The 27,446-nt window shown below is 38.8% G+C and overlaps 1 protein-coding gene across 4 annotated transcripts in view; it reads left to right on the forward strand.

The window, feature by feature from the left end:
• The first annotated feature begins 3,122 nt into the window (after window positions 1–3,122).
• Window positions 3,123–27,446, forward strand: part of ctdspla (CTD (carboxy-terminal domain, RNA polymerase II, polypeptide A) small phosphatase-like a) — a 60,719-nt gene continuing 36,395 nt past the window's right edge. For all 4 annotated transcript variants that reach the window (XM_033993237.3, XM_033993239.3, XM_059018780.1 and 1 more), the window contains exon 1: window positions 3,123–3,825. In XM_033993237.3, the coding sequence (XP_033849128.2) occupies window positions 3,750–3,825 (76 nt within the window). In that variant the 5' untranslated portion in view covers window positions 3,123–3,749. The remainder of the gene's footprint in view (window positions 3,826–27,446) is intronic.

Consider the following 27,446-nt stretch of genomic DNA (forward strand, 5'->3'; position numbering starts at 1 on the left):
TTCTCCTGAACTTAATCTCAACGGGACTATTCCTTTTGTGATGGCAGTGGTGTCTGGGAGACCAAGGCCATGGTTTGAGAGGTGTTTCAATGTCGAGGTACAATGGGGTCAAAGACGGGTTATCATAAATACACTCCACTGCCTTGCCCAAGACAATATCACATTAAAACAAGGGCAACAACTCAGGTAAGACAGCCATTAAATGTATTTCTCTAAATGCTAGAAGTCTAAAAAACAAAATGTTAGAACTTGAAGTTACTACACTAACAAGTAAATACAATGTGATAGGTGTTACAGAAACCTGGTTATCCGAGAGGGATGGAGACGAATATAATATTAGTGGGCATACACTGTATAGGAAAGACAGGCAGGACAGAAGAGGCAGAGGGGTAGCGATATACATCAAAAATAGTGTTGGAGCCCATGTGTTAAATCTGGGAGAAGAAAACAACGCAGAATCTATATGGGTCAGAATAATGGACACAAATTCAAAGGGCATAATAATAGAATTCAGACGCCAAGCAAAATAATCTGTTATACAATGACATAATGTGTGTAGCAAAGGAGAAGCCATACTAATGGGGGATTTCAACTTCCCGCATATAAAATGGGAAAACATGGTGGGGAGCACAACAGATTAAATTGAAATGGTGGAAATGACAAATGACTGCTACCTAACGCAATTTATCAAGGCACCGACTAGAGGGGAGGCATGCCTTGATTTAGTCTTTTCAAATAATGAAGACACAATAACTAAAACAGAGGTCAGAGAACCATTGGCAAACTCAGACCACAACATGGTCTCATTTGAAGTGCTTTTTAAAACCCAAAAAGTAAAGACTAAAGCTAAGGTTTACAATTTTAGAAAGGCAAACTATGAAGGTATGAAACAGGATAATTGCCAAGCATATGACATGATTTATTTAGATTTCCAGAAAGCTTTTGACAAAGTCCTGCATAAAAGATTAATTCTCAAACAGAACACAGTAGGGATTCAAGGAAATTAATGCACATGGATTAGGGAGTGGTTAACATGTAGAAAACAGAAAGTACTGATTAGAGGAGAAACCTCAAAATGGCACGAGGTAACCAGTGGAGTACCACAGGGATCAGTATTAGGTCCTCTGCTATTCCTAATCTACATTAATGACAGATTCTGGTATAGTAAGCAAACTTGTTAAATTTGCAGACAATACAAAAATAGGAGGAGTGGCAAACACTGATGCTGCAGCAAAGGTCATTCAGAATGATCTAGACAGCATTCAGAAGTGGGCAGACACATGGCAAATGACATTTAATAGAGAAAAGTGTAAGGTACTGCACGCAGGCAATACAAATGTGCATTATAAATACCATATAGGAGATACTGAAATTGAAGAAGGAGTTTATGTTGACTCAGAAATGTCTTCATCTAGACAATGTGTTGAAGCTATAAAAAAGGCCAACAAGATGCACAGGTATATAATAAAAAGTGTTGAGTTTAAATCAAGGGAAGTAATGTTAAAACTTTACAATGCATTAGCAAGACCTCATCTAAAATACTGTGTTCAGTTCTGGTCACCTCGTTACAAAAAGGATATTGCTGCTCTAGAAAGAGTGCAAAGAAGAATTATTCTGAGTTTAAAAGGCATGTCGTATGCAGTCAGGCTAAAATAACTGAATCTGTGCAGCCTTGAACAAAGAAGACTAAGCGGTGATCTGATTCAAGCATTCAAAATTCTAAAAGGTATTGACAATGTCGAACCAGGGGACTTTTTCAAACTGAAAAAAGAAACAAGGACCAGGGGTCACAAATGGAGATTAGATAAAGGGGCATTCAGAACAGAAAATAGGAGGCCATTTTTTACACAGAGAATTGTTGAGGGTCTGGAACCAACTCCCCAGTAATGTTGTTGAAGCTGACACCCTGGGATCCTTCAAGAAGCTGCTTGATGAGATTCTGGGATCAATAAGCTACTAACAACCAAATGAGCAAGATGGGCCGAATGACCGCTTCTCGTTTGTAAACTTTCTTATGTTCTTCATATGTTCTTATTTCTCTTTAAATCTAATGTGTTTGTGATGTCATTCACTATATAGCTAATGATGTAACAATCTACTGTTACTTTCTATTTAAACTTTCAGGCATCGCGGTATCGAGTCTATTTATCAATTTATTTTCTTTTATTCTTCTATATTATTATTATTATTATTATTATTATTATTATTATTATTATTATTATTATTTATAATTCTAGTAATGTTTTTTTTGTATAATAATGAATTAAGGAATTTAGTTTCTGTATAAAGATTACATTTAAAAAACAATAACATATTTTATTAAAAATAAATAAATAAAAACTTATATCCCATGTTTCAGGATAAAGTATATAACACTTTACCAAATGAACAACTGCAAATGTGCATATATTGTTTGCTGCAGGTGTTATTAGGGCTGTTGAAAGCAATGAATAGGAATTTCAAGTAAAAATTTACTTTAAATTGACTTGTTTTTTCCTTGCAACAGATGAAAGCCAGGATTATAAATTGAAAGCCAGCAAATGACCATCTCTTAGTTCAGTGCTGGTCATTGTTTCAACAGTGTTGACACTGGATTAAAAAATACGTTGTAATATTATTATTATTATTTATTTCTTAGCAGACGCCCTGATCCAGGGCGACTTACAATTGTTACAAGATATCACATTATTTTTACATACAATTACCCATTTATACAGTTGGGTATTTACTGGAGCAATCTAGGTAAGGTACCTTGCTCAAGGGTACAGCAGTAGTGTCCTCCACCTGGGATTGAACCCACAACCCGCCGGTCAAGAGTCCAAAGCCCCTAACTACTACTCCACACTGCTGCCCATTATCCGCACTATACTGTACATTATCTAATTACATTTTTTTCTAAAACTACAAACGTTCACGGAGTGTTTTCCTTGTAAAGTGCTGAACTATTAGTTAATTTACTTTTTTATTTCTTATATTTGATAGGTGGTTCTGTATTATTTTATATAATGATGCACCTGTCTCTCCTACATATTTTATTGTATTATATTTTATGCAAAATATACCATATAGAATAATTTTTTAAAAGCTCCAGAGAGACTTCTTCATGACTAAATTAAGCAAGGAGTTCACCCATGCGAGACCTTGGATGGACATAGTTCTGCACAGCAGTAGCCTTGCAAAACACGGCTTGCTGAACGAACCAGTCCCCTGCATTGAGCACAGAGGGAGAAGGGGAGGGGGGTTCCTGGAAACCGCCTCCTTTTTCGCCTGCGCGCCGCGGGTCTGTGCTTGTGAATCTCAAACACTCACCGCATCCATGTTGGAAAGAGAATACAGAAACGGCTCCTCTTTTTTCTGTAATAACTCGAAAAAACTGGGAGTATATAAATTGTACAATACCGGGACTCGAATTGAAGCTGTGGAACCAAAAACCGGTCAGAAACTTTTTTTTCCCCTCCCACGGACTGCAAAATACTAGTAGATGTACGGGTAGGAACATTGTGTGGATTTTTTTTGTAACATATATTATTTTATTTTATTTTATTTAGTTTTTTGTGAGGTGTGTGTTTTTTTGTTTCGTTTTTTTGTGGAGGTCTGGAATTTAATGTTCGTCCAAAAAGGGGCCTGCCGTGCTTCTGTGGTGGTGCTCCGGGTTTGGCTGCTGATAATAATTGACAGGCTGGCTAAAAAAAAAAAAAAACAAATTGAGAAAAAATAAGTGAATAAAAAAGGAATATCATTGAGTTTCCATGGACAACACGTCCATCATTACCCAGGTTGCAAACCCTAAAGAGGAGGAGATCATTTCTTCTAGTCAGGAGAAAGGTAAGAACACAATTTCACTAATATAGAAGTTAATCGGTCCTAAAAAAGAGCTATATTTTGATGAAACACACACAAGGCATTTGGTGGTGTGTGAATTTGCAGATCGTGTATGCCAAGGAGTGTTGTTGTGTGTGTTCAAATATTGGTTTATGGTTTTGAGCTAGTAGTGGTTAGATAAATCGCGTGTAAACAACAGTTGACTGGCTTAAGTTCATCACGTTGTATTGATAAATTATTGTTTTCCTTTTGAGGAATCTTAGAAACGCTTGACATTTTCATGTGTGTTTGTCTTTGCATTTGAAATAATGACTCGGATACATGAAATATAAAACGTTAATGTCTTTTGTGTGTTTGTTTTCGTAAACGTTTTGGGAACGAGAGCTCGAAGTTTCGCACTGCATACAGCTTGGAGGACTCCTGGCCAGTGTTGAGGGTTCGACAATATATTAGGACCGTTTACTCTACGAAAAGGGCAGTACGATCTGGGTTTATATCGAGTTCCTTTTAAAGCACAATGCAGGACATTGTCTTGCTTTACGTGTGTTTGTTTAATTATATATTTCCAATTAAACCGTACAGCCCACAGCACTGGTGGTGAGATTAATAGATAATACAAACTTCGTGGCTAGTGCAGTTTCCTACTAGTATGTAAACAGTACCGTACTTTCAAAGACGGACTTTAGTAAATATTGCACCGTGGAAATAAGTAAAAACTTTATATGCAATGGAAAAGGCACGTTTGGGTAGTCAAGAAGTAAAAAGTGTGTACACGTGACAAGCGATCGGGTTACACACGTTTATTTGCAGTACTTGCCACCACCCACACAGCACAACAAACACCAATATAAATAATAATAATAATCTAGCTGCCATTGGCACTTTGCAGCATTTGGCTGTTGATTGACTTTCTCTTTTTTTCTTTTTTAGATATCTACAACATATAATTTAACAAGGGTGTTGAATAATGTTGCTGTTACAGTGATACAGGCCAGCTAAATGGCTTCTCAAGCAAGGTCTGGCCCACTGTGCCTCCAGTCTTATACTTGAACACTGCTTTGTTGAAATGTAATATTGAAATGAGTCTGTATCAACATACATATAAAGCACACAATACAAACACACTTCTAGTAAATGCAGTCTTTTGAGTTTTAGTATTTGATTGAACAGAGATGGAGACTCGCCCTGCACACACACGCTGTGCCTTTACAAGGGGAGACTCTCAGAGACCCCAGTGCTCCCCTGACTGTAAGACTTGCCATGCACACACACTGCTGTGCCTTTACCAGGGGAAACCATCTGGGACCCCTGCAGTTGTGATTTTTGAGTGCCATGTAAGATGTCTACACTCTCTGTAATACTCTGGGACTCTGACCATCTAGAGGGGAGATCTTTTTGAGTCAACATGTGCATAATTTTTGAGACCAGGAGGGCAGCATGTAAGCCATTGGTAGAGCCCTTAGTAATGGTGGAAGGCTCTGTTCTAAATGGCTACCTTGCCTCTGCATTGTCTACGTTGTCTCCACTGCAAGTAGCTAAAACGTGTTTAGCCACACTGGAAGAACCTGAGCCCACAGCTAGGGTTACCAGTGACATTTCCACAGGTATTTTTTGTATCAACTCTGAAGCAGTTGAAATGATTGTATAACTAGGGCTTCAGATTTTCATTTTTAACCGATAAAACACCCTGATATAAATAAAATTACATCGGTGTGTAGCCCAGCATTCCCTCTAAGACTAAAATGCTTGCATTTTTTTCTTTCTTTCACAAGTTATCATAAATATCAACCGCAATCAAGACTCCAAAATTGAGGTAACCATGTCATTTTGAGAGCATTCTTGCAAAGCGTCAACATAAGAATATTTGCGTCTGTGACTCTTGCAGCTCATTCCTCTCTGTGAGAATGCATGTCACATTCGTGCAGAGCTCGCCACCAGCCGTGTAGATCAGCCTATAAGCTCAGAGTCCACATGAACGTAACCTGCAGGGCAACATCATTGCAGGATTCTAGTGACAATACTAGCAATGCTGCACCTGCTAGTGCTAGCCAAGAATGTTTTAAGTGTTGATAAAATATCTGAGAACCCTCCTTCCACAAATATCAGTCCATCTACAGGGGTTAAATCCAGCACAAGAGGTAAACAACCTCTTAAACAAGCGTGCTGTGGGGTACTTTTCTGGATACAGTCTGATCCAAGTCATTCAACCACGAACGAAGCAAATGCATCTGTCGGTAAGAATTGCTCTCTATTGTTGTTATTGTTATTGTTGTTGTTATTGTTATTATTGTTTATTAATATTATTATTACTTTAAATGTTTTTCACATATTAATAGGGCATCTCTAAAGCCAGATGTCTGCACACGCGTTTATTTGTTTGCTTGTTTATTTTACAATAGTAGCATTAATTAAACACTTGTTCCTTGTGTGAAAACTGTGTCTGCCTGTTTTTCTATAAGGCTGATGGAAAGGCATGAGGTATCAATGGGTGCAGATCATATAAGGAAAAACTACGCCTGGCAGTTTGTGGCTGCGCTAAATGAACCAGCTGAGTCAGAAATTGTGAATGCTTTGCGAGAGTCAAGGTTCTGTACTTCGATTTTAGACGAAAGCACAGCCATAGCAACAGAGAAGCAGCTGCTGCTTTTCATAAAATATGTCACGAGTTAGCTTACATTTAACTTGTAATCCCTGGCCTACATTATTTATTACAGTACACCCTCGCTATAACTACCCTGCTGGGGTCCAAGCCTTTTGTTCGTTATATCAAGGGGTTCATTATAGTGAAAGGACAATCAAAATGCATGATAAACTGTTGGAGTAAGTTAATGAGATGAGATTGTGAATAAAAGTAGAATTACATACAATGCTGAAGTTGGCTTCTTATTTGCCAGCTTCTTATTCGCAATCTAGCTTCTTATTTGCATTCCAGCTTCTTATTCGCATCCCGCAAATGTAAAACAAATTGAATAAGTAACAGGTATTTCATGGGTTAAATCGCTTTGGGCCACTTATTGCGAAGTTGATTCTCACAGAGGGGGAACTCCTCTATGTCCCACATATGTATTCATCCCGTCCCAAAACGGATTTTAATTCAGTACTACTACTTAAAGATACCAACTTTCCGAATCCTACATCCGGGAGTCATAATTTGCAAAGACTGTAACTCAGTAAGAGTTTCCACGCTCTTCCAGTCTGCAGTACCGAGGTGTGAACTCAAAACATGTCATGCAGTAAGAAAACAACTGCAAGTGTACTTTTATTATTATAAAATACAATGAAATACAATGACCGCTTTCTTTCAGTGAAAACTTCTCTTTACCTCGGTTTAATAATATTTTATGCGCGGAGTGTCTAGATGAGCCACTGCGAGCTGACTGGCAGGAAACAGTTTTTTTTTTTTTTTTTTTTTTTTAAGTTGCAGTAAGTGCAGTGGATCTGCGCTGTGTGCTCAGGTCAACTCGTAGTCTCTCTAGTTGTGGTTCTGCATTTTATTCTATATAGCTCAGCTTTATTTACAATACTAATGTAAATAAAAAGATTCAATGTGCATTTTACTATTGGATCGTTATACTGCCTTGTGGTAATTAATAACACTGTCAATGTAGCAAAGGTTTAACACTTCATTACAGATTCATTTCTTTCAGTTTAGGGTCAGTTCTACAAACTTGTCCTGTCTTAGTGTCTCGGGGATTATGGGACCAGCTGGCTTTAGATTTACCTACGTCCATCAGGGTGCTACTTAATTACAGTTGAGCCTCTGAGAAATTCATGAAAAATGGTACAACTAGCCAAAAGCGGGACAAAAATAAGATTTGACTAAAGTTGTGGGGACACCGGAACATGCTACGTAAAAAGAGGGCTGTCCTGCGAAAACCGGGAGGGCTGGTAGCATTACTACTACTGCTACTACTACTACTACTAATAATAGTAATCTTATTATAATAATAGTAACTTTTGAATGTTTGAATATTGTTTCTGTTTTCTATTATAATACTTGTAAGTCGCCTTGGATAAAGGTGACAGCCAAATTAATAAATACTAATAAACACAAATGTCTTCTCAGTTCATGAAAATTCGTACTGTGGTATAATTAAACGTAATTCTGGATCATAAGTCATATTTCCTCACAGATACCTTTTAAAATAGTTTATACATTTCCGAAAGGTTAATGAACCATGGCAAAGTATCTCATTTGTAGGTTTAAAACCTAATCGTATAACAAAAACAGCAGATGGATAAAGCACTTTTTTTTTTTTGTTTTTTGCTTTGCTTTCATGAACTACAAGGTGGCAAGATGGCTTGAAGGATGGAGGAGGTTTGTGTACAGATGATAGTACCTTTAGGGAATATAAACAAACTGAAAAGCCAACAAAGTCTGCTATCTGATGGTGAAGAGTGCGCAGAATACCTAGTCTAAGGAAGAATGTAGTGAACAGTTACCAAGACAGTAGATTTCAATGTAAAACTGAAGCTGAGAGAGGGACTGTGGCTTTATTGTCTGCATTGGCTCATCTGCAGAATGACAGTAGTTACTGTCTTGGTATGATGATGATTGATTGGGAGGAATGTGGCTGCAAATCAATTTCCAATCAATCATCCAACCTACTGTTTAAAAGAGAGGTGATCCTCAATAACAAAGTGCAGCAGGTAGGAACCAGGTACACATGAAATGGCTCGGTGTGTTTTGACAGACTTGCAGAAAACAACTTGATTATGGGATTTCGCAAACCCAAACTTAGAAAATACTGTCTTGATCAAGAGAATCATTCTTAATCACAGCTCAGCTCTAATACTGATTGTGGCTTTTAGAGAGAGCTGTTTAAAGCAGTGAAAGCTTACTGAGACTGATTGACAGATCCTCAGTTTTATGCATGAGGACCCGCATCATAGTAGTACTTTATAACACAGCAGTAACGTGCAGAGGACATTAAAGGGCAGGGGTTCATTGAGAAAAAAGGTCACTTTTCAAGCATCACAATATTTATTATGACTGAGAAACAGGGCACTTTTGGGGCATAAGTGTAACAGGGTCAATAATGCCCCTTTTATCTTTCACATATTTATTTGTCACTTGTATGTTTTATTTTTATAATTTTACATTTAGATTTGATTAGTGCACGTTTTATATATTATTGATTTAACACTTTGTAATTGATTTATCAGTTTTTAGTAGCTTCTCCAACCCACTCACCTTTTATTAGTGCTAGGACGAACACAGGATTTTCATGTTCGGATATTTGCTCGTAATTTAAATATTCATTCGAACATTCGTTCTTTTTTCAAAAAGTAATAAAAGCCATTATATTGCTCTGAACGCAGGCAGAAAAACATAGCAGCAGGGAGAGGGGGCCGTGGCCCTGTGTGTGTGCCTTTATTTTACAGAAAGACCTTACACTATGTAACATGTTAAAGTAGAAAAATATCCCAGGGGTAAAGAATACGTGGTGTTGGGACTTACTTTACCCCTGTGCATTAACTACAAAACAAAGGATGCCAAATAGCAGTTCAAGTTAAACGTTGTTTTGTTTATTCCCAAAATAAATAGTAAGTTGACACCGTGTTTTTATTTTTTTTTTCCTTTTTTTTTCCATTCCTTGCCATTTCAGTTTCTGCACAGTAAACAGTGGCCATAGACACACTTTCATAAAGTAATAACATGAGCTTTACTTGTGCCTTTTTGTAGCTGAACAAGCAAATGAAAACTGAAATTTAACTTTGACACTTCAAATAAAACAAACGTGGAAAAGGCGCTGAAAGTGAAGGGGGGACAAAAATTCACTGTTTTGGTTCTCGTTTATTACATTTCACGTAACGTAAGTCACTATATAAAAATCAAAAATATAAACACCTACCTACTGTTTGAACTAGACTGAATAACTCAAGCTATCACATAGTAGACCTATATTTAAATCAGAAAGTATTTATTGAAACCACCTTGTGCTCAACAAAGTAATGGAACTAATGCAATTTGTGTCAAAGTATTTTATTTTATCCTTAAGTTCTACAAGAATGCAACCATATCTGTCATCTGACAGTAGACAAGTAAGCGTCTTTCTGTCCAGTGAGCCGTCAAAAAAAAAAATTAAAAATCCCATTCATTTTTATTGCTTAGCTCCATTAAGCGGTTCAGTGACTAACTTTCTATTTAAACAATAACTGCACTCAGACACTCAATACAATGTTGTCGTGGCTGGGATTGAAGTACGGTGTGCTGAAAGGCTCAATACACAGCAATGCGATTAACGCGTGTTAAAAACATTTACGCGTTAATCGCAGAAGTTAACTGCGATTAATTGACAGCCCTAGATTTTATAAGATAACAGGCAATGATCTAACAGGATATTAAGTTTAAGTGTCTATAAAGTGCTAATTTAATTTGTCATGGAGAGTGGCGGCTCCGGTTTTGTTATAATGTTAACGCTGGTTTCACCTGCGCTAAAAGTGAACACGTAATAGGCCGATTAATTATTACTTTATGAAAATTCTAACTATGAAAAAAAAGGAGCAAAGAGCAAATTTGCACTGATGAAACATAACCTGGTTAACCGTACTGATGGCATATCAAATGCTTAGATGACAGATATGGTTGCATTCCTGTAGAACTTAAAGATGAAACAAAATACATTTCGACAAGGAATTGCATTAGTTCCATTACTTAGCACAAGGTGGTTTCAATAAATACTTTCTGATTTAAATATAGGCCTACTATGTGAGTTTGGGATATTCAGTCTATTTAAAACAGTAGGTAGGTGTTTATTTTTTTAAATTGTTATATATAATTATTAGTCAAATAAACCACTACTGAATAAGACCACTTTGCTACAATCTTTCCAGGCAGGTAGCAAATCCTCACTAATGCCTTAAAAAGTGAACTTCTAGCCTTGTTCAAGGGAACGCTGGTATAGCCAATCAACCTGTCCTCGTCACTCATGTCATCGAGTCCTGGGATCACCTTAGCTGCCCTTTGCTTCTCCAGTGCAATGATGTCATTGTTTGTAGTGAGGTGACCAGAACTGCACAGTGTTCTAGGTGGGGTCTGAGTAAGGCATTGTACAATCTTAGCATAGCCTCGCTACACTTGTACTCCACACTTTTTGAAATGCATCCTATCATTGTGGATGGCAAAGATTTGCCTCGGGTGCGGAGGAGAGCAGTAATTCTTGGACGCTGATGCTGCATTTACTCTGGCATGCTTGTGCTGGTGAAATGGATCCCCTGCCTGGGACAAGGATGGCCTGGTGTGAGCCTGCCCTTTACTGTGTGCTTTGAAATATGCCAGCAGCTGTTTGCATGAGCAGAGGTGGGTGTTGCTCTCGTTTCTTTCTATAGGTCACAGAGAACTACTTGGGAAGATACATAGGACACTGCTTTTGGGTTTGAGGCGGGGCTGCAAAATATTGGGCCGAAGGATATGGCTGGGACCCGAAGATTTTCTTCAGCTGCTGCTGGAAACTCCCTTCGTAGCTATTGTTGTGCACAGCTAATCAAATCTCTTCAGATCTGAAGTGAAAGACAAATGTTAAGCCTAGTCTAGAACTTTTGTCTTTTGTTAATTACACTGTAAATGTAGAATGATTTGCTAATTACACTGTAATTGCAGAATGGTTTGCTTCTGGAAGGTTTTGAATTCCCGGGAGGTTTGGAGTCTGTGCATTCCTTTCTGCTACCCTGGTTTGAGGTGGTGGGGGTAATAAATAAGGGGGAGAAGCGGTGAATCTGGGATATTTAACATTTACATTCCAATTGTTTGGTGCAAGCTTTAATGTGCTGTTTTATAAACACACACTTAGAGATCATCTTTTTCTTCTCTCACACGACCTCTGCTCCCCAATCCTGAGATTGAGAGCTCCCCTTGTTTAGGTACAGTCTTGCATTATTGACATGACCAGGTGCAGTCAGCCCCCTGCTAAATGTACTCTGAACTGATCACGGTTATCCCATCGTGAACGGGTTTCCCCTGACAGTGTAGGTTTGTTATTAGGAGTTTATGCAGCAGTAGGGGGTGTGGTGGGGTACATCACGCCCCTGTGCCTATTTTGTTTGATCAGCTGCTCCTCCTATTTTCTGCAGCTGTGCCTGGGCTCGATTGCTTGTTAATCATTCAATCGGGCCCCGGCACAGTCTACATGCGAGCTGCTTTGACAGGGAAGGCAATCAATCCTTCCCTGTCGACCTAAAACACCTGTGCACAAACCATACATTTGAAATCGTAAAACACGACACAAATTAGTGTTCTGCGATATCTCATTTAGGGAGCATCGATACGATACCATGCACAGTATCATGATATTCGATACTATCACGATACTTTGAATCCAAGGGTAGAAAATGTTAGAAATTAATGGTTCCAACTTTTACACGTCCAAAGTGAAGTACAGAAAAACCTTGCATGCATATAACATCAGAATTCTAACTGATACAAGCATGTGTGACATGAAATTAAAGTAGACAACTCAAAGATTAATTAGCTGTATAATCAGACGTGCTATATTACAAAGCCATCAATCACATTTTAGCCAAAAAAAATATACCTTTTTGTTAGCAAAATGACATTTTACACCATTATCTGCTATATGAATTTTTGATCTGACTAAATGGTATTGAAGTACTATTCAAACTGAACTTGTGGGGAAAAAAAAAACAACAGTTATAACCATTTGTACAGTGGTAGAATATGTACTGTACTTGTCTGCCCTTTACAAGTTCACAGGGCTAAAACAATAACAATTGTATTACAGGAATTGCGAAGACATTTGTTTCTACAGTATAAAATGTTCATACTTAAAAATATGAATAGGTTTTAATGTTTGTTTCAGCAAGACACAATGTGTATTTTATTTTAAACATGTAGCTAGGTTTTTTAATGACAGACCCCACTCTACCAACACATTTGCAGTAGGCTATCTGCATGCTATTATTACTTTGATTTCTTTAATAAATGCTCAATTTACTACCGTATGAAAAAAACAAACATGTTACATAGTCATTTAGATGACATTATTTGTTTATGTATAACTAGCATGCAGCATGTGCTATCAAAACAAAAGTTTTGTAGCTTTATAACTTACTAGTCTAGTAGCTTAACTTTTATTGTTTGTTTTGTCTTTCGCTTGGATCCCAGGTAAGCTATCAAGGGTGTACTGTCTTTGGTTAAATAAATATTCACTGACCAACCTTATTAATCCTCTGATCAAACAATGGAGATAGTGACCTACTGACTATCAAACAGAAATGCTGTGGGTTTTGTGAAGTTGCTTTTTATTTTCTGTTTTAAAAATATTCCTGTAATTTTCACCGTTTCGACACAATGGAAGTTATTTACACACCTCCCGTACAGCGTTGCTATGGTTACGTGTTACGTGAGGAGCAAGTTACAGTGATTTCATTGGGCGAAAAAAAAATAAAAAAGGCTTCATTGCTTGATCTGGCTGGTCTGATTTACACCAGGTTTTACCACTGTGGCGAACAAGGTGAAAATTAATATAGCCACATAGAAACAAACTTTTGCTTTTGGCGACGTGGTGAGCGGCATAAAAGCAAAACAAGCTGTTCATTTAATGAATAGCTTGTTTTACTTTTATGACATGAAAAAAAATTAGATGCCCGACTCGGGCATGTGAAATATATTTTTACATGCCCAACCGAAATTAACATGCCCAGGGCATGTTGGGCAATATAATTTTCGAACACTAGAATCTTATGTCCATTACATGTTAAATGGCTGCCAAATTCCAATTCCAAAGTGTAGTAATAATATGTAATGACCCGGCAGTCTTCACTAACTAAGAAGACTTGTTTTGCTGTTCGTACGCGGAGAGGTTGAGCAGCACGGGGCAGGCAAACACTCAGAGTCTTAAATTAAAAGCATCAAAGTAATATTCTACTCACAGTTCATCGTTGGATTTCATGTAGCAAGTGAAGTCTGTTCTGCTGCACACAACTCGCTATCCTATTGTTGCCTTCAGATGTTTTTAAAAAATCCAAACACCGCTCTTTTGAGACATTTTTACTGCAGGTTGATCTCCCAGCACTGGGGAAATGACTGTCTCAGTGTTCTTGTGTCATTAGTATAGTAAGCGCGCCTGACCAAACATTTGTGCTGGAAGAAGTTCAAGCATGAATATCGGTGTAAGTTACCGGCTAAAATAACAAAAACTGCCATTTTTTTTTTTTTTTTTTTTTTACCTTATATCGGTGCCATGCCGATAGGCTACTGATTATCAGTGCACCCCTAACAGAAATACTTTCCTTGAAGCAGACTTTTAATAACTAGGCCAGATGTTTTACATACAGGGTTATCTTGGAAGTGCTCTAAAAATGTGAGCAAGGAATGAAAACATGAAGCACTGTTGTGGAAGCTGATTCACACGGGTCCTTCAAGAAATGGCTTGATGAGATTCTTTCTTGGATCAATAAACAACCAAATGAGCAAGATGGGCCAAATGGACCTCCTCTTGTTTGTAGCAGTTCTTATGTTCTTAAAGTCACTACAACATAACACTTCCATGAATCTATACTGTTCAAATCTTTTAGAAAGTAGAACAAGTAAAAACAGAGTATAAATGCTGGACTAGACTAGCCTGATTGATTCATGTACACTGTAAAACATTTTATTTAAAATAATGTGTTACATTAGGGAATACACACAAACTTTGTATTCCGTAATATTAAACACTGTGTTCATTTTACAGTTTTATAGTGTTAGATATTTTGAAAATCACCACTTCCAAATAATTTAATAAAATTAGTTCAACGGATAAAAAAAACGTATTTCTGGCAAAGAACTGCTTCTGATAGTACTTCAAACACTGCTAACATATGCAAAGCAATAGTGAAAAATTCAAAGATAACCATTATATTTAGGCTTGCTACTTTTCGATTGTAATAGGTAAAGCTCGTTAAACGTCTTATTCCAAAAAAAATATGAGTTCGACTGAAATAAATTTATGAATGTCGGTAAAACCATGCGCTATTTTTTTCTTACCAAAAATAATAATTTTAGAAATCATCTCTAGTCTGTGTAGTTTTTATACTTGCTGTCTGTCCCGTCTCCGTTCCGCTCTGAATGTCTGGGGGTTGCTGTCAGTCAAATCAGTGATTCCTTAATAGGCTAGTGTAGTTTCACCGTCAGTCATTTCATCCTGTCCTGACAGATCTCGTTGGCTGAAGCAGCGCTAGAATGCTCTAATTCGTTTAAATGGCTGTGATGTAACTTAAAAAAGAGGATGGTGAGTAAGTAGATTCAAGAAACTGCACAGAGTCCTTTTCTTCAGTCAGTTGTTAGGTTTATTGAAATATGCAGGGAGCCTGGTCCCAGGTACAGGACAAACAGAATACTCGTTCTTACAATTGTTGCATGACATTAAATACCCTTCTGCATAGGTGTCTCTCTCCTCCTCTTTCTCTGACACTTAACCAATAGAAAAGGTACAACTCATTATCCTGTTGCCATATATTCCATTTTGTGTGAGTGTGTGTGTGTGTGTGTGTGTGTGTGTGTGTGATCTAGTGTGAAGATCTCTGAACTCAGTGCTTTCTTCAGACCCTGGTGTCACAAAGGTCCATACATCTGGTTTTTGTCATCTTCCTTGTTCCTATCTCTCCGATTTGCCTAAGACCCTTTGATCCCAGTATTATCTCTTTTTGGATCTCTCTGAAGTCTTAGAGCCTGGCTCTTCGGTCCCCTTGAAAACTAGCTTTATGACCCCGTCATAAACCAGCTGTATTTTCTAAGCAAAAACCTGTTAACTAGTTTTATACCCCAGTGGACTCCCGAAGGGCAAACTTCTTTCATGTCAGGGCTGGAGATCAAAGGACTTGTTTGTACAGCCGTGTGCTGCTGGCCAGCCATTTGCTTTGACACAAAATAATCTTAACTTCTCTACCATATTGCAGCCTTCATCTATCACAGCAGTGCTTGCATTTTTGGAACTAACAGTTTTTTCTATCCAATGTTAAATCACTTTTCAGAAAAATAACATGAATACAGCCGTCATTCCTCATGCGTAACAAACTGCTATTCAATACTTGTTCCATGTTTTCCAACAGGCTGTCAATCATCAGACCGTCTGCACTTTCATTTGCCAGCTACAGCGGCTGTCATTCAAAGCGCCTACTTTGAAATTAGCGGGTTAAGGTGTAGGTAAGCTTTTGCTATTAGGTATATATGGTGAATGTTGTGCACAATACTCAGATCAACGGCTGAAGTCTCCGTGGCAGAACGAAGCGGGCCAGTCTGCCTTGCCTCCAGTGAGTCCAGCTGTGCTTAAGGAGAGGGGCGGAGCTCGGAATAAGTGCAAGTTACTTCTGTTCAACTGTCTAATGTTTTGTTCTGTGCATATTGTTTTTACTTGTAAATGTATGCTATAAATGTCTGTGTAATACACTTTATATGCTGCGTTTTCTACGGTTTATTTGAGACAGTTTTAATTTGTGTAGGATCTATATCTATACAAGGTATAGCTTTGCTGTGACCAAACGTTATTTCAGTTAGAATGTTGGTAACCATGGTTTTGTTGCATGTCGAATATGATAAAGGGGTTTCTCTAAATGAGACGTTTCTCAACGGCATAAAGTCTGTTTGTTTGCTTGTTTTTTTTTTTTTTTTTTTTATATAGCATAAAGGTCGATTCGCCCATACTCTGCTTGAATTGAAAAATAAAATAAATTCTTTTAAAAATAAACATCAATATTAATCGTTGATTTGGCAAAAAAAAAAAAAAAATCGAATAGTAGCAAGCCTACTTATATTAATGCTACATTTCTAAAACAAACGGGCTAAAATCAAATAGTAGCAAGCCTAGTTGTATTAATGCTACGTTTATAAAACAAACGGGCCACTAATGTAGATGCCTTCCTCTTCCGTGCTGTTAGAACAGATTTCTGTTGAAACGTATTCAAGCCAAATGTCTCCATCAAAACAATGCCCCAGTGCACATTAAATAAGAACAGAAGACATTTTATTAGCAAGAGGAGGCCATTCGGCTCATCATGCTTGTCTGGTTGTTAATAATCTTGCAAAGAAAGTAAATTAGCCTGTCTTTCTGCACCTATGCCAAATACGCTTATAACCTTTGTGGAAGGATGGGGGAAATTCACTGACACAGGAGACAGTAAACTGGTTTTCTAGACACCACTCGGGTGCACGATTTATTTACAGCCACAAGGTGGCACTGTGATACCGTTGCTACCAACGATGGTAAAGGTATTTAGCGCACACGCAGGTGCATTAAATAATAGACAAAAACAGAAGGCACAAAGAAAAACAAAAATAAACACTGTTAACCAAAATCTACAAAATAAAGGTGCTGCACGGCCCGGGACTCCGTCCTACACTCACTAGTGTTCCCTCACTTTCCTATATAAACCCTGGGGTCTGCCCATTCATTTCCTCACTACACAATATTCTTTTCTTTGTATTTTATTTGTAATTATTTGGCGGCTCTCTTCCAGCCCCACTCCGTCCGTAGCGCCTCCGCTGGCTCATTCATCTAAAAAGGGCAGACCTGAGGGAACAACAAAGTATCCGTTTATAGGCCGAGCAATCCCCTTGAGCCCGCCCCCCAGCCACTCGGAGAGAGGGAAAGCCCACACACCCTCTTTCCCACCTCTTTGTGTCACTGCCATGACTGACAGGTGGATTCCAGGGGACTGCCGCCCTTTTCCTGCAGCATCGAGCATACGTCAGACGGCCAGTCCAGGTCTCCCCTGTTACAACCTTGTATAATGAAGGGGGCTTTGTTGCCCTTTTTTAAGGTCTTTTTGGGTAACTCCCCTTATGAATCGGGCTTGATCTTATTTGCTGATCTTTCGTTTCGTGGGCTGCTTGAGATTGCTAGCCTCTACATATTACACCAGTTGAGCAAGTCTCTGAACAAGTAGACGAGTAAAACAAACCTTTTTTTTTCCCAAAGAAAAATGTATTTGGTACTTAATAGGTTAAATGTATTTGTGGTTGAACCACTCGTCTTAAAGGATCAATAACAATCTGATTTACTATCTGAAGCTTTGCTCAAATTACTGCTCAGTGGTACAGCAGCACAATGTTTAGCTTCAGCGTGAAGCGCTATGCATTTAAACGCAGGTTCTGTTCTGTTATATTCTGTAAATCAATGCACTTGTTAGCTTCAGCGTGAAGCGCTATGCATGTAAATCAAAGACGAGAGCTTGTCGGAGTGACAGCCTACAGTCCACATGAAAAGTATTTATTTTCTATAAAGCCTTCATGCAGGGTGAGGTGTTTGAAGTTCATGTACTTAACGGATTCATGTACAAGATAAACACTTCTCTTTATTCTATCATGACTGTTCATATTGTTCATGTTTTATAGCATTGCTTCACTCTTTCAGTGCTGAGTAAACTCTTCTGGACGGTGGTGTGAATTAGGGATGTAAATATCGTTTAAAAAAAAAAATACCGTTTAAACTATTCAAATTATAACGTTAAAACGTTTAACCGTTAAGGAGTTAATCTGGTGGGCGATACCAAAATTTTGCCCCACGATGCTGATACCAATTTTAGTATTGTGATACTCAATACTAACGATACCACTAGATGAGTCACATGAAACGTTAACCACTTAACTAATAAAAAGTAACTGGAGAATTAATTTGTATAGTTATAGGATTTAAATAAAGGCAAATATGGTAAAGCGGTACCGTGTGTCACGGTGGTACCGTCTGCCACGGTAGTATTGTGAGCCCCAGAAAATACTGACATGTTCCTCTCAGCTTTATATATAATTTAGATTATACTCACCAAAGATGAAAATACAATGGGTAAATCTGCAGCAACAACTAACTGTACAACTGTAGCAACTTTTTACATAATATCCCAGACGTCCAAAAACACAAAGTCTGATTTATAGAACAAAAAAACCCCCAAAAAACGGTTTTAGAGTCCAGTTCACTTGAATCAAAATTTAGAACTCCTGCATTTAAACATGTTGAGAAAAATTAACATGTTTACATGCTCTGGTGTCAGTCTTGTGCGCAGACAATTAACAGTAAGGCCAGCGTTGGAGAAAACACGTTCTGAAGGCACAGACGATGCTGGAATGCAAAGGTAACACTTTGCCAGTTTTTCAAGCCTTGGAAAACACTGTGCATTGACCTTCCTACAGCTGCAGCAACACGATCCACACCACTTGTAGAAAAAACATCATTTATGGTTAACTGCAAAGTATGGGCAAAACAACAAGATTCCCATGTAACATACCTCGGTGTGTTGGCGAGCACAATGTTGCTTGCATTATCATGTACGCACGCCAAGACACGGCCTGCCAGACCCCATCTTTCCACTGTTGTGTTTAATTTTTCAGCAAGGTTTGCTTCTGTATGTCGTTCTGGCATACTTTCGGTTTGTAGAACTGCGGATCGAAGCTCCCAATTTTCAATATAATGGCAAGTGACAGTCATGTAGCTTTCTGTAGTTAATGCTGTCCAGCAGTCTGTGGTGAAAGCTACATTAACGGCGGTTTCCAATTTTTCACGGAGCAACTTCACAAGGTCTTCATAACACTTTTCTAGTCGCGAGGTTACAGTCTGTCTCACAGGAACACGGTATTCAGGTTCTACAAAACTCATCAATGCAGGAAAACCTGTACCCTCAACGAAACTCAGTTAGTTTTTCCGCACGTTGTGTGTTGCATTTCCTTGCACTGCCAGAAACAAACGCTGGCAGCGTTGTTTGATTTTTGTCGTCACATGAAACAGAGGGATGTTTCAGCTTCATATGGTTCAGCATTGCTCCAGTGCTGCTTGTATACCTCAGCTCTGTATTACACAGTTTACATTGAACTGTTACAGGTGTTATTTTTGTGAAATGATTCCAAGAATTACTTCTTTTCGATCACTCCATCTTCAAACTATGGGTGGCCGTACTGCTCTGGAAAAGTATTTACCAAATATCGCGATAACGAGAGGGGTCGTAGTTTTTTTTTCTTTTTTTTTAATGAGTGATGGACATGTAAAGCAACCTATCCACCTGCGCCCTGAAAGATGAGACGTGATTTGAGATGCGGAAGGCTATTGCTAAGGCTACGAAACGCGGTAGTAAACAAGTAAGACGCCATTTTAAAGCTACATTTCTGTAGTTTCAGTTTAAAGTTTGGTGTGCCAGCGCATCGAAATTAATAGGGCCGAGTTTAAAGATAGCAACTAAAATATATTAACGGATTAACTGTAACGCATATACTTAACGTTAAGATAAATACTTATCTTTTAAACGTTTAACCGTTTAATATTTTACAAACCTAGTGTGAATCTGGACTAACGCAGTCTGGCATTGTCAGTGTTCGCTGTCCCGCACTGCAGGTTTCAGTTAGTCCTTCTGGAGTACTTCTTGTCCTTCCCTTTATTTTCATTACTCTTTGTACAGCAGGTGAAAGGTGTTCACATCTGTCAGTTTGCTTGTAAAAACACTGATCGGACCTGACAGCACAGATTACTCCTAGTGCCATTGGGGAGGTCTTTCAATCTTTTTTTTTTTTCCTTATTAGTTGAAGAGCAAACCCGGTGTAGCAGAGGTGGAGGAGGAGAGTCTCACATCCACCTCTGCTCCACCCCCTGACCCTCGCTGTCAGATGCCTCACCCTTTATAAGCAGCGCTTGGATGTCAGCTCAAAACAGCCTCAAACTCAAACCCCTTTTTAATGTGCACTTCTGACAAAACCCTTAAACTTCACTTTTTTGGGTCTTTTAAATTATTTTAAGCAAGTACATATCTGTAAGATACAAATTCTAGGTGGTGATACAAAACCTTAATGTAGACATGTCCTGTCCTTGAGGGCCATTCCAAGGGACTACTTCAGGGTCTAGATGGAGGTGTGACTGGTTTAATTAAACCATTTAGAACAGGGTTGGAACAAAGACCAGGAGGGGAAGGACCAGCGTTGGCCACCCCTGCCTTCACATGTGACTTCATTCACATCGCTGAAGGAAATTCAAATGAAAAGTACATTTTATTACCGCTGCTCTAATTGTGGTGAAGCTATTCTTTAGCAAAAGTCATTCAGTCTATTCGAATGTGGGATTTTATGGGGGCACATGTCATTCCATCTGCTTACGTACTACATACTGGCATTTTCAAATGCATGCAGTGTGGTCGATGTATCTCATGCTGATCTAGTGTTTCATGACAGTGACGGTTCTAATGTTGTATTTATAGCTATGATGGGATATATTTTACTGACTGCTCCTTCCTCATCTATCCCAGGGATAGCAAGAAGACTCCCATTGCATAGCAGATCTATTCCCAGTTTTATTAGGGGTTTAAGACACACCTGAGCTTACCTATACACTGGCTAATCAAACTTGTAGTAAAACCTGGAATGGGTGAAACTGCTGTGAAATGGGTGAATGTTTTGGTGGGATGGATGTGTGTGTGATGAGCTTTTCCCAGGTGAATGTGTTGGTGGGATGGATGTGTGAGTGTGTGATGAGCTGTTCCCAGATGAATGTGTTGGTGGGATGGATGTGTGAGTGTGTGTGTGATGAGCTGTTCCCAGATGAATGTGTTGGTGGGATGGCTGTGTGAGTGTGTGTGATGAGCTGTTCCCAGGTAAATGTGTTGGTGGGATGGATGTGTGAGTGTGTGTGATGAGCTGTTCCCAGATGAATGTGTTGGTGGGATGGATGTGTGAGTGTGTGTGATGAGCTTTTCCTAGGTGAATGTGTTGGTGGGATGGATGTGTGAGTGTGTAAAGTGACAGCCCTTCCTGCAGTAGAGTGCTGAGAGAATAATTCTGGAACTCAGAACGCTGATACACAGTCCTGCTCGAGTCTGGGCTGTCCCTGTGCAGCAGTTACTCAATCCAAGAGGAGGCCGTGTGGAGTTTGATATGTTTGTGGTTGAGACGGGATTGTGCTTAGCTTATATTAGCTCTCTATAGTGTAGAAATATATAGGGAAAAACAGTCCTGTTCTCATGTATACTCAATATTGAAGGTTTGTTCAGTCTTTTGGTCTGGGAGATCACTGCAGAAGACAAGCTTGGAAGACTGGTTTGTGCTTCTCTCTGTTGTGAACTTGCATGTACAGTATGTGACTCCTCTTCAGTACCTCGCTCTAGGGCTGGGACAATGCGTCGATGCATCGAATCGTTAAAATAACCATTGATGGTTGGGGGAAAAAAACACATCTATCAGTTCATTAATAGGACCGATTTTTATTAGGACCGGTAATTTAAATCTACGCTCCTATTCCATGCCTTTCTTTTGGTTTCTTTAAATAATAATAATTAAAAAAAACTCTCCGCCAACTACGCAGCATGAACATTTTCAGAGTAATAAGCGTGACAAAAAAAAAACCTAGAGAAGAGGCTAGAGGTGCATTTCAGGAACAGATTTTTGCTATTAAAATTTTGAATTTAATTTAATTTTAAATAATGCCGTCAGACGTTTGGAAGTTGTTTTTTTTTGTTTTTTTTACAAAAAACAAAATGGAAAGGTAAAATGTTTGTGGCGTTTTAATGAGCTTCTGTGGCATTACCACCAACCTGCGGGATCATTTAGTAAGACCGCACCTGACAAAATACAACAGCGGGAACACAAGTAAAAAACAAAAGGAAGCAGCACCTTCAGTGACAGCTTATTTTGGAAAGAAAGTTGATCCAAAAAGCATCGGAGCAAAAGAAATAACAGGCCTGATAGTGGATGTTATCGCACAAGATATCAGACCTGTTAGTATAGTAGAGGGAGCTGCGTTTAAAAATCTGGTTAATCTTGCTCCGGGCTATGAAATGACTGTCGAAAGACAATCTCCAGATTAATTATTCTGGATCACGAACGTGCAAAGGAAAAGCTTAGACAGGATTTAAGTCAGGAGTGTAATTCAATGTCCATCACTACCAATGTATGGACAAGCATGGCACAAAAAATGTTTTTAACAGTCACCTGCCATTACATTAAGCAAAACTGGAAACTCAAAAATTACATGAGAGACACAGAGCTGTGAATTTAGCAGAAGCGATCAATCAGATAAACAGAGTTTGAAGTGGCTACAAAAGTAATAGCTTGTGTTCATGACAACGTGGCCAACGTGTGCAGAGCAATGTCTTTGCTTTCTGCAAGCAAGCGTGCTGTTACTTTTTGGTAGCGTGGCAAGTGTGAGATGTGCAGGGCACAATATAAATCTCTGCATTCAGAAAAGGGGGGGGGGGACAAAACGATACAACAAAAGTACGAAAGGATCATATGTTCCCTAGTTTGCAGGCTATAAAATGGTTGGTTGTAGGTATGCATTTTATTTGATTGGAAAACTGGGTACAAATCTGCACAATATAGGTAAATGTCAAATAATTTCCCAATAAATTTTATACAGTACTTTATACACCTGGGATAATTGTGGTCGCTCTCCGTTGCACTTTTTCTAGAGCAGCAAATATCCTTTTTGTAATGAGGTGACCAGAACTGAACACAATATTCTAGATGAGGCCTTACTAATGCATTGTAAAGTTTTAACATTACTTCCCTTGATTTAAATTCAACACTTTTCACAATATATCCGAGCATCTTGTTGGCCTTTTTTATAGCTTCCCCACATTGTCTAGATGAAGACATTTCTGAGTCAACATAAACTCCTAGGTCTTTTTCATAGATTCCTTCTTTAATTTCAGTATCTCCCATATTATATTTATAATGCACATTTTTATTGCCTGCGTGCAGTACCTTACACTTTTCTCTATTAAATTTCATTTGCCATGTGTCTGCCCAGTCCTGAATGCTGTCTAGATAATTTTGAATGACCTTTGGTGATGCAACCGTGTTTGCCACTCCTCCTATTTTTGATTCGTCTGCAAATTAACAAGTTTGCTTACTATACCAGATTCTAAGTCATTAATGTAGATTAGGAATAGCAGAGGACCTAATACTGATCCCTGTGGTACTCCACTGGTTACCTCACTCCATTTTAGTTGTTTATTGGACACGCACAATCCATTGATTTGTGAAACTATTAAAACATGAAGAGTGACAAGCGTGTTTATAATGATAGAAATGAAATGCTTATATATGTGATTTATTTGTACAATACTTTATTATTAAAAATTCATGTATATTTATTTTTCAGTGAGAGCAGTGCAGAATGTGAAAGTGAAAGTATGTTGCCCTCCCCAAAAAAACCAAACCAGTGTTCCATTTAGCCATCATGGGACACGATGTTAGACGAGGGAAAAAACAGCTGTAAAATGTACACAGTTTTAAAAAAAATAAGTGTAATAGAAATAAACAAAAGAAAAAACATATTTTGCCTGTGCAGAATTTGATGGAGCCCACTGTAAATATTGTGTGCATTTAGGTAGAAACACAGTAAAAAAATGCAGAGAAACAGGTTATACACAAGACCTTTAAAAATCTGGGTTTCAGCAAATACAAAACTGAAAAAACACCAAGAAAAATCTAGAATTCCACAAAGCAGCAGTAATAGTTGCCAATGATTTCGTATCAGTGATGCAAGAAACTAAAACACCAGTACATCTGGAGTTAAATTCAGCTTCAACAAAGACTCCCCAGTATTGCTCATTATAGATGTACTCTTAGTATGTTACTTACATTTACTAGCACATGTGTTCCAAACTGCACTGAAAGGAACAGTTCCTTAAAGTACGGTATGTTCTAAGTTTGTTGCGGTGAGGTGGGGTCACACTTTTGTGTATCTTGAGGAATTTAGTGAACTAGTCAAGGTACAAGGCTAGATTCGCCCCTCTTAATCACTAATTGATTGATTGTGTTTCACAGTTAAATAATACCAAAATACTACAAGTTATATTCTACTTTTTGTGTGTGTTTTGTGCAACGGGGAAGGGGTCAAGTAGATTTTTAAGATGGACAAGTAGATTTTAGTCCATGCAGTCGGGGCAGTGGTGTGTGTGCAGTGTGATGAGGGGGCGCTGGGGTTCAAGGCTGTGGCTCAGTTGGAGGTAGTCCATGCTATCGGGGCAGCGGTGTGTGTGCAGTGTGATAAGGCGGAGATCGTTGTGACACATGGTTTTATACAAACCTGTATTCCTTCAAAATGTTCTCCCCTCCATGCTTGAAAGCTGTTCTTCAAGAGATGCAGTTCTTGTTGCTTCTCATTCCGACATACCGACAGCACGTGGCCGACTCTACAGAATAAGACTCAGAGGGCTTGACGCATGAGCCCATCCTGTATGAGAGATGTGTGGGTGGACTGTTGCCTTTTCCATTCGGCCTGTCACTACCTGTGCAGCGCGTTGGACTGGTGCTAGCTGGCATCTCTCCTGAATTCTTATTATTTCTGCACTGTTCTCTGCTCTTACTGATTGTAGCACTACCAGCAGACTCAGAGCTGGTCTGAATGAGTGGCCATGGCAGAAACACTGAAAACAGGAGCCCTGGAATCTGTCTGTGAGAGCCAATGGAATGACTCTCCACTCTCAGTCTAGTGTTCAAAAGAGATGTCTGGCCTACCTGTTTGAACTGTGTCTCAGGGGTCCTTTACTTAAGTGATATAAAGTCAATAATATCAACACCGCTAGCAGTTAAAGCCTGACATGGCTAAAAGGAGGTAAAACCGCTACAGATTTAGCCCCTTAAATACATTTGAGAGGGACTCAAGGATCACAAGGAGGAAACTAACAATTTGGACGACCAGATCCAACCTGTCAGTTCATTTTAACCCTTAGCGGTCCATTTATTCAGCGCGTCTCCGGCGCGTCGGGTCCAATTTATTTTCACACGCATAGTTTATTTTAGACAGTTTATTTTTTTCACATTATTATTATTATTATTATTATTATTATTATTTCTTAGTAGACGCCTTTATCCAGGGCGACTTACAATTGTTACAAGATATCACATTATTTTTACATACAATTACATTCTTTTTTACACATTATTTTTACATACAATTACCCATTTATGCAGTTGGGTTTTTACTGGAGCAATCTAGGTAAAGTACCTTGCTCAAGGGTACAGCAGCAGTGCCCCCCACTTGGGATTGAACCCACAACCCTCCGGTCAAGAGTCCAAAGCCCTAACCACTAATCCACACTGCTGCCCCTATCAACAAGACACTCAGTACTGCATCTCCAGCCCCGCCCCACCCCTTGTTCACTGTATTTTTCACATATCTCTTCATAATTGTGCATACCGATTTTCAAATAAATCATCTCGTGATCACTCGTTTTATCGCCAAACTCCTCAATAATGCAATTCAAGACATCTCAGAAAGCTCTGCAAATGTCTGTGATATTTCTTGAGCGCTGGATGCAGAAGCAGCTATCTTCTTTGTTTATGTTAGTGTTATCTATGTGGTGCCGGGGCTATCTGTATTAATCAGATACGGCCCTTTTTTTTCCGGCTATCGGTCTCACTCGGCCATTGAATGGTTTTTTTCCAGAGAAAAAACGACTAGAGACCTGTTTTTTACGTCTTTTTCATGATGTCGGGTCCGACATTGGACCGGAAAGGGTTAAACCCTTTTTCGTGCACCTCATTGCAAAAATATGAAAATTAGCATAATTATTTGTGAGACGAGTGTCCCTTGTACCATAAAGGGTTGCATAGGTGCACGTTAAGCTAAAAAGAGACATTCTAGAGAGCTGTAAGAAAGTGTGTTGCTTTGTGTTCCTTCATGTATATTTTACAGATCTGTGCTTATTTGTGTAGGTACTGTAACTGGTAAATAACAGGTTACATTGTAAGAGATACAGTGTATAACACGACAGACAGAGCGGTCACTGTGTTAACCTTGACGCGCCTCTTACTGACAACGGAAGCCTGTTTGTGTAGCGTGTTGCTGTCACTGTTCCACACCGTTGGGGGATATCTGCTGTTTCTGTCAGGGCTCAAGAGAATTGCAGACCAGTCAGGAGGGAAGGGACTCTACAATGAATTCAGTGAAGCAGAACATTGCTTTTATCCCTTAAGTTGTACTGTAGTGTCAATAAACTACAGGAACGTGTTTTAATACCACCACGTCTTGAAATGCTCATCTCGTAAACCGTTTTAGATGGTGACAAGTGCATGAGTGCCATGTACAGTAAACACGTAAGGCCCGGACCTAACAGTGCCCTGCACTTTGATCTACTGTGGTATGATTTTCAGAGAGTTTGGCTTCATAATTGGAACGCAGCCCTATTCCAGACTCCAACATGCCGATTGCACAAAGGCGCTGCTGTCTTGACAGACGTGGCATATTGTTTTTTTTCTGTGATTTTCTTTTATTGCTTTTATTCAAGCTTGCAATGCAACAGCTGAAATCACTCCATATCCAGTGTCCAGTCAGCTGTCTCACTAATTAGGTGATTAACCCTTTGCGGTCCATTTATTAATCGCGCGTCAGGCACGCCAGGAATAATTAATTTTCACACGCGCAGTTAATTTTATACGCGCTGTTTAAAAGTATTTTTTTTCACAGTCAAACGGGTTTAAATGGCCCTGCATATCAACAAAGCACACACTAGGCATCTCCAGCCCCTCCCCAGCCTTTTGTTTGCTATAGCGTTCAGCTGTGTAAGAAATAAATAATAATAATAATAATAGTCGTACATACCGATCGATCATCTCCAGATCACTCGTTTTATCACCAAACTCCTCAATAATGCGATCAAAGTCATTATTTTATTACTATAACATCTGAAAAAAGCTCTGCAAATGTCCA

Source organism: Acipenser ruthenus, chromosome 3, assembly GCF_902713425.1.
Source record: "Acipenser ruthenus chromosome 3, fAciRut3.2 maternal haplotype, whole genome shotgun sequence".
Classification (NCBI taxonomy): Eukaryota; Metazoa; Chordata; class Actinopteri; order Acipenseriformes; family Acipenseridae; genus Acipenser; species Acipenser ruthenus.